General features: G+C 44.1%; 1 protein-coding gene across 1 annotated transcript in view; it reads right to left on the bottom strand.

Moving 5' to 3' along the window:
• LOC128701896 (uncharacterized) overlaps window positions 1–9259 on the bottom strand; it is a 141361-nt gene that overhangs the window by 20201 nt on the left and 111901 nt on the right. Inside the window, exons 13-15 of the mRNA XM_070099796.1 lie at window positions 3576–5777; window positions 2984–3244; window positions 2366–2656 (exon numbers count right to left, since the gene is read on the bottom strand). Coding sequence (XP_069955897.1) covers window positions 2366–2656; window positions 2984–3244; window positions 3576–5777 — 2754 coding nt within the window. The remainder of the gene's footprint in view (window positions 1–2365; window positions 2657–2983; window positions 3245–3575; window positions 5778–9259) is intronic.

The following is a 9259-nucleotide window of genomic DNA, read 5'->3' as shown; positions in this document are numbered from 1 at the left end:
TGTATGATAGTGTCAACACCATCATTGTACTACACTGTATGATAGTGACACCATCATTGTACTACACTGTATGATAGTGTCAACACCATCATTGTATTACCCTGTATGATAGTGTCAACACCATCATTGTACTACACTGTAAGATAGTGTCAACACCATCATTGTATTACACTGTATGATAGTGACAACACCATCATTGTACTACACTGTATGATAGTGTCAACACCATCATTGTATTACACTGTATGATAGTGTCAACACCATCATTGTACTACACTGTAAGATAGTGTCAACACCATAATTGTATTACACTGTATGACAGTGTCAACACCATCATTGTACTACACTGTATGATAGTGTCAACACCATCATTGTACTACACTGTATGATAGTGTCAACACCATCATTGTACTACACTGTATGATAGTGACAACACCATCATTGTACTACACTGAATGATAGTGACAACGCCATCATTGTACTACAATGTATGATAGTGTCAACACCATCATTGTACTACACTGTATGATAGTGTCAACACCATCATTATACTACACTGTATGATAGTGTCAACACCATCATTGTACTACACTGTATGATAGTGACAACACCATCATTGTACTACACTGTATGATAGTGACAACGCCATCATTGTACTACAATGTATGATAGTGTCAACACCATCATTGTACTACACTGTATGATAGTGTCAACACCATCATTGTACTACACTGTATGATAGTGACAACACCATCATTGTACTACACTGTATGATAGTGTCAACACCATCATTGTACTACACTGTGTGATAGTGTCAACACCATCATTGTACTACACTGTATGACAGTGACACCATCATTGTACTACACTGTATGACAGTGTCAACACCATCAATGTACTACACTGTATGATAGTGACAACACCATCAATGTACTACACTGTATAATAGTGTCAACACCATCAATGTACTACAATGTATGATAGTGACAACACCATCATTGTGCTACACTGTATAATAGTGTCAACACTATCATTGTACTACACTATATGATAGTGACAACACCATCATTGTACTGTTTGATGGTGACATCATCACTGTACTATACTGTATGATAGTGACATCACTGTACTTCACTGTATGATAGTGAGATCACCAATGCGGCCAGCAGTAACAGCCTGATTGATCAGACCCTGATCCACCAGGAAGCCTGGTCATGGACCGGGTCGCGGGGGGCGCTGACCCCTGAAACCATCTTTCATATACACTACGAACTGTGGTTTTCCAATGTATAAAAACCTACGGGACATGCACTTCCTGATTGGTCAATATTGCCCACAGTCTGACGTCATAGTGTACTGGCACGCTGATTGGCGTAGAAAAATTGTTGTCTTGCCTTTTTTTGTGAAAGTTTTACGAACATTTCACTATTTGTTTTACATTAAATACGAAAAGCTCATTAAAATCCAAAAAAGCTCATTTTTAATGTAACTAATTTGTGCTAACCAAAACATCTATCCATCTGTCCAGAGACCATCTATCCCGACTATCTCCACAGACCATCTATCCAGACCATCTACCCAGACTATCTATCCAGACTATCTCCTCAGACCATATCTCCAGATCATCTCTCCAGACCATCTTTCCAGACCATCCATCCAGACTATCTATCCACACCATCTATCCAGACCTTGATAAACTAATCTAGAATATTAGCTTCAGTATCCATGTTTTGTAGGCAGCATCTTGCTGCCCTCCCCTTCCTCGGATCAAACATGACTGTCACCCATTATCCATGTGCCGTGTGTTGCCTTCACATGAGTAATAACGATAATAATAATAATAATAATAATAATAATAATAATAATAATAATAATAATAATAATAACATTAATAATAATAATAATAATAATAACAACAACAACAACAATAATAATAATAATAATAATAATAATAATAATAATAATAATAATAATAATAATAAATAATATAATAAACTAATAATAATAATAATTACAATAATAATAACAATAATTATAATAATAATAATAATAATAATAATAATGGTAATAAGCTATCTTTATCAACTATTTTATATAATATTAATATATCAGTGATGTTAAAAGAGACAAGATTATCCTATCTTAACCTATCTTATCGAAGTCTTGGATTCTCTTACACGTACACAGTAGCCCACACCCATGTGTGTTATCCAAGGCCCCTTAGTCAAGCACCAAGATATTTTTAAAAGAGATTTTAACCAGCTTACTGACTGGTCACAGGCGAATCAGATGACCTAAAAATATTTTTTTTTTTTTTTATAATCTGAGCATTAAGTTCCTGTGATTAACGTGTATTGTGCCTTACCTTTTTAGGTCCTCCACTCAAGGCACCGCTTCTGACCTGACCTCTTCTGACACCAGGACGTCTGTGGGTAGGGACGCCGAGTTTCTGTAGGGCATCGTCATCAGCGGCGTCGTAGTCGAAATCGTCTCCTTCTGTGGCTGCTAGAGTGTGATCGTCAACACCCTGACGGATTCTCTCTTTACTGCCTCTTGCACTGTCTGCGTCTCCTACTCTACCTCCTTTTTCATCTCCTTCTCCCGTTCCCTCTTTCCAGTTCTTTCCGTCTTGTCTTCTTCTAGGCCCTCTGTCATCCTAAAGATGATAGAGTAACAAAGTGGAGGACAAGAGTAAAAGGATATTTCCACGGCTTAATGAATACCTTGGAAGACTTCACTACTGGGTCTACAAGAGACCTTGAAAGACCTCACCACTGTGTCTACAAAGGACCTTAAAAGACCTCACCATTGTGTTTACTAGGGATCTTAAAAGACCTCACTACTGTGTCTACAACGGACCTTAAAAGATCTCACCGAAGTATTAAATAAACAAATATACGAGACGTTGCACCAATGAGTTAAATACTGATTACTTGAAAAAATCCGCATTTTATTAATACGTGAGGCTGAGTGTGATACTTACATCGTCTTCAGCATTCACGTCTTCATAGTCGCCATCTTTGTCCCCAGAGTGTCCTCCATCACCTTCATCCCCTGCTATCTCCCCTTGTCTCTCCTCTCTCTGTTTATTCCTCCTCCGCCTCGTCTTGGTTTTTTTCCTGGAGACGTGTTGAGGATCCTCGTCGTGCTGAGGATCCTCGTCGTCAGTATGACGTTCGGGGTCCGTCGGCTCGTCAGCATCGGAGTCTCCCTCGACGCCGAGACTGTCGCTAAAGCCGGACTCCTGTAAGAGGAACTTGATCAATAAGACCAGACTAACACATCACCGAGGCCTTGTATATACTATACTAGGTGCTTAGAACGTGCGTAAGCTGTGTTATCAGAGCGTTAAGACACATCTAGATATGAATCAAAATAATATCAACATGCTACAAATATCCTGTAAAGTAGTAAAACATGCATGATCAGAAGCCATGAAAAAAAAGCTATGATTTTCTTCATTTGTGTTCAGAAGTCTCCGTGAGGGGTCCCATAACTCCGGGCTCAAGAGGCTGGGATAGGGGGAGGAAGGGAGGAAACAGGAGGGAAAAATACTGCACAGGGAGCGACTCTACCTTGTTGCCTGAGTGGCCGGTGTCTCTGGCGTGAGTCGCACTTGACGAAGGTAGTCGAGGAGCAGCAGCGTCCACCATCAGCAAGTCTCGTTCACTTGACTCCAGCATCATCTCGTGAGTTCGCTCCTCGGAGGCGGTAATGGACGCGTCCTCGACACCCTCCTGGCCGTGATGGTCGTCCGAATGATGCGGATTTTCAGATATACTCACGCGACGACTCAAGTTTCTCCTCTGCGCACGAATGTCGTTCCTAGATCTAGTTTTGCTGTTTACTTGTTTGAGCTTACCAGGACCGCCCTTCCTGCTTCCTGTCCTGGTGCTGAGAATCCCTGGACGAACTGCGGATTTTGGACGACTTCGTGAACCAGTCACTCTGACACTTAAATGGCTGGTGTGTCCTTCTACTTCTTGCCTCTCTTCGTTTTCTCCCTTTGTTTCCTCGTCCTTCCCTTCATGCTCTTTCTCTCTACCTTCATGTTCTTCCTTCCCACCTACTTCACCAAATATGTCACCGTTCTCATCCGTCACCTTGTCACTGCCTTCGTCTAAACTATTGAGTTGTCTCTCGTCTGTTTCCATATTATCGCTACCAGTTTCTCCGCTTTCCTCATTCTTTTCCTCTGCATCTTCTAGGTCATCACTATCACCTCTTTCGCCCCCCTTTTCTGTTAATTTTCTGTTCCTAGTCCTGGAGGTCACTTCTTGTTCTTCATCCACGGATAAGTCTAGTCTGGAGTCATCAGCGGAGGCTGCGTTATCCCCAGACGTTCTAATGCCCTCCCCAACTTCGTAACCATCAACGGCTGTTATCTTACCTCCCTTTACTACTCCAGCCTTACGACTGTTTCCCTTCATGTTCTTCTCATGTTTTTGTTGTTTAGTATTTACTTTCCCGTCTTTCCTTGTTCCCTGATTAGTTTTACTTTTCTTCTTGCCTCCAGCTGTCTTAATGTTACTCTCAGTATTCTTACTATCGGCTGCTGTCTTGCTAGAGGTTTTATTGCTGCTGTCTTCCTCATTCCCCTCCTCTTCCTCTCCGGTAGTCTTACCTTTCTCATTTGCGGAATAATCTTCCTCCTGCTCTCTCTCTATTTCCTGTTCTTCATCATTACTGGTGACTCTGCTTCCTTCTTTACTCTCTGTGTCCTCCTCTGCAGGTTCCTCGCTCTCACTACCTTTTCCTGCCTCATCATCAACTTTTTCTCCTGTTTCTCTCGCTTTCTCACCTTCTGTTTCTGCCTCTGCCTCATCCCTTATTGCCTCTGAATTATCCACTTCCGCCTTTGCGTTTTCCTCAGCTTTCTCTCTTTCTCTTTCTTCCTCAGCCTCTCCTCTAACTGCTTCTTCCTCAGACTCTCCTCTAACTGCTTCTTCCTCGCCATCTTCTCTCTCTGTCTTATTTTCACCGTCTCCTCTCTCTCCCTCTTCTTCTCCACTGTTTTTCTGCGATCTCGTCTTCGACTTCTTTTTGGCAGAGATATTTTTGGTTTTCTGTTTACCATTAATTTCCTGGTTGCCTCCGGTGATGTCATTATCTTCTTTGCTGCCTCCAGTCTCATCATTATCTTCCTGGTTGCCTCCAGTGTCATCATTATCTTCCTGGTTGCCTCCAGTCTCATCATTATCTTCCTGGTTGCCTCCAGTCTCATCATTATCTTCCCGGATGCCTCCAGTATCATCATTATCTCTTTGGTTACCTCCAGTATCGTCATTATCACCTTGGTTGCCTCCAGTGTTCTCATTATTGACTTCTTTCCCATCTCCTTCACTCGTGTTCCTTCGCGAAGCTTTCTTTAATGATCCTTTACGTGTATTCCCACTTCCTTTCATCTCGTTTCCCTTGTCGCTCCTTTCATTTCCTTGGTCTTCCTCATTCTCTGATCTTCTTTCCTCTGAGTCTTCCTCTGCCTTAGAGCCTTTCCTACTCTTTCCTTCATTTCTCTCCTCTCCGTCCACTGACTCTTTTCTACTTCTTGCTTCTTCCCTTCCTTCTAGTTGAGAATCCTCTTTCTTTACTGATCCTCTTCTCTTGGCTACCTCCTCTTCCTCAGCCGCCTCCACCTTCTTTACCTCCTCTTCTTTAGCTTCCTCTCCTTCTTCCTTCTCCTCTGCTATCATCCGATTCTCTGCCATCTTCTTAGCCAACTCTGCCGCCTCTTCCTCCAACACCAGCTTCCGAATGTTGATTTCAGATGTACCAGTCTGCCAGAAGGTCGTATCAGTTCACAGATCACATGATCAGGGGAGGTCACATGACCGGGAGAGGTCACATGGCCAAGAAAGGTCACATGGCCAAGAAAGGTCACATGAGATCAGTTACCAAGAAGCCAAACTCTGTAGTTAAGTTGCTCTCCTCTAGACACTTAATTTAGTTTGGAATGACGGGAAGGGGAAGGCATTTTGTGTTATGTAACAGTCACCAGAGGTTTTCTTGTGTTGGTTGGAAAAGGAAACACACATAGGGGAAGTATTGGTAACAACACAACATAAAACAACACACAACACTCACAAACAACCAGTTTTGATGTGAATAAAAACACTCAGTAATGAAACACAGTGTTGTAATAATGTTGGTAGAATTATCAATAATATGTTAGGGAAAAGAACACATGCAACTAATGTGACTTTTATTGTGGCAACGTTTCGCTCTGTAGGAAATTTGTCAAGCAGTTACAAACAATACAAGGACACACAGGGTATACATATGTATGTATAGGTAATGTCGCATTAGTTACAGATGTTGCCTTTTACAAAACACAGTATTGATGACAAGGTGCCGTGTTTGTCGCCATAAATTAGCAGCACAGTTGGCACATGATAGGACTCACAGCTCCTGACAATGGTGCTCTTATAACTCTTATAATGTAGACTCTTAAGAGATGTTTGCACAACCTACTGCCTTAACACAACCCACTGCCTTAACACAACCCACTGCCTTAACACAACCCACTGCCTTAACACAACCCACTGCCTTAACACAACCCACTGCCTTAACACAACCCACTGCCTTAACACAACCCGCTGCCTTAACACAACCCACTGCCTTAACACAACCCACTGCCTTAACACAACCCACTGCCTTAACACAACCCGCTGCCTTAACACAACCCACTGCCTTAACACAACCCACTGCCTTAACACAACCCGCTGCCTTAACACAACCCACTGCCTTAACACAACCCACTGCCTTAACACAACCCGCTGCCTTAACACAACCCGTTGCCTTAACACAACCCACTGCCTTAACACAACCCGCTGCCTTAACACAACCCACTGCCTTAACACAACCCACTGCCTTAACACAACCCACTGCCTTAACACAACCCACTGCCTTAACACAACCCGCTGCCTTAACACAACCCATTGCCTTAACACAACCCGCTGCCTTAACACAACCCGCTGCCTTAACACAACCCACTGCCTTAACACAACCCACTGCCTTAACACAACCCACTGCCTTAACACAACCCACTGCCTTAACACAACCCGCTGCCTTAACACAACCCACTGCCTTAACACAACCCGCTGCCTTAACACAACCCACTGCCTTAACACAACCCACTGCCTTAACACAACCCACTGCCTTAACACAACCCGCTGCCTTAACACAACCCACTGCCTTAACACAACCCACTGCCTTAACACAACCCACTGCCTTAACACAACCCGCTGCCTTAACACAACTCACTGCCTTAACACAACCCACTGCCTTAACACAACCCGCTGCCTTAACACAACCCGCTGCCTTAACACAACCCGCTGCCTTAACACAACCCACTGCCTTAACACAACCCACTGCCTTAACACAACCCGCTGCCTTAACACAACCCGCTGCCTTAACACAACCCACTGCCTTAACACAACCCACTGCCTTAACACAACCCACTGCCTTAACACAACCCACTGCCTTAACACAACCCACTGCCTTAACACAACCCACTGCCTTAACACAACCCGCTGCCTTAACACAACCCACTGCCTTAACACAACCCGCTGCCTTAACACAACCCGCTGCCTTAACACAACCCACTGCCTTAACACAACCCGCTGCCTTAACACAACCCGCTGCCTTAACACAACCCACTGCCTTAACACAACCCACTGCCTTAACACAACCCACTGCCTTAACACAACCCACTGCCTTAACACAACCCGCTGCCTTAACACAACCCGCTGCCTTAACACAACTCACTGCCTTAACACAACCCACTGCCTTAACACAACCCGCTGCCTTAACACAACCCGCTGCCTTAACACAACCCGCTGCCTTAACACAACCCGCTGCCTTAACACAACCCACTGCCTTAACACAACCCACTGCCTTAACACAACCCACTGCCTTAACACAACCCGCTGCCTTAACACAACCCGCTGCCTTAACACAACCCGCTGCCTTAACACAACCCGCTGCCTTAACACAACCCACTGCCGTAACACAACCCACTGCCTTAACACAACCCACTGCCTTAACACAACCCGCTGCCTTAACACAACCCGCTGCCTTAACACAACCCACTGCCTTAACACAACCCACTGCCTTAACACAACCCACTGCCTTAACACAACCCACTGCCTTAACACAACCCACTGCCTTAACACAACCCACTGCCTTAACACAACCCGCTGCCTTAACACAACCCACTGCCTTAACACAACCCGCTGCCTTAACACAACCCGCTGCCTTAACACAACCCACTGCCTTAACACAACCCGCTGCCTTAACACAACCCGCTGCCTTAACACAACCCACTGCCTTAACACAACCCACTGCCTTAACACAACCCACTGCCTTAACACAACCCACTGCCTTAACACAACCCGCTGCCTTAACACAACCCACTGCCTTAACACAACCCACTGCCTTAACACAACCCGCTGCCTTAACACAACCCACTGCCTTAACACAACCCGCTGCCTTAACACAACCCACTGCCTTATATTTATTAATTCTTCAGTGACTGTTGCAGTACAAGGTTAATCGAAGGCTCACGTGAATATTTACACACAATATAACGCACAAACAAAAAAACGCAACAGTGAAAAACAGAAATTCATGAGCGGTTTCTTGTGCTTTCACACACATCTTCAGTGCTCTGAAGATGTGTGCAAGGACATGAAAGCGCTCAATATCTTTTTTTCACTGTTGTATTTTTTTTTTCATTTAGAGTCACGCGTTTTACTGCGTTGTCTTGGCAGGTTGACGCTTATAATCCAGTGATCCAGATGGGCAGCCAAGAACACCATTTACCGGAGCATTGTGATCCATTACACACCACAACACAACATGTTCATGACAAGTGAGAGAACGTTCAGAGAGGAGAAGAACGACTGTCTTAGAGCAGTACATGGAGAGTTGTGAATGATTCTGGTGGTGGGTGAGGCTGTCTTGGGTGACAGATGGGTGATCTCACGCTACATATGTGGCTGTACATGTGTGGCTGTAGTTATGTGGCTGTAGATATGTGTTTGGAAGAAAAATGAGATGGTGGGTGAGGTAGAGGATGGGTGATAGATGGTTGAGGTGGGTGTTCACTCGCGTATTGGAGAACAAGATGAGATAATGGTGGGTGAAGATGGAATAGAAAGGTGGATTACCATTATCACGGAGAGGCGCTAAGCCCGTAGGGGGACTACAGAGCGCCTCCAGAACGGAAAGCAATCAGGTCTGATTTGAAGAAAGTCAA

The sequence above is a fragment of the Cherax quadricarinatus genome, chromosome 69, assembly GCF_038502225.1.
Source record: "Cherax quadricarinatus isolate ZL_2023a chromosome 69, ASM3850222v1, whole genome shotgun sequence".
Taxonomy (NCBI): domain Eukaryota; kingdom Metazoa; phylum Arthropoda; class Malacostraca; order Decapoda; family Parastacidae; genus Cherax; species Cherax quadricarinatus.
This window is presented reverse-complemented; position numbering and strand designations above follow the sequence as displayed.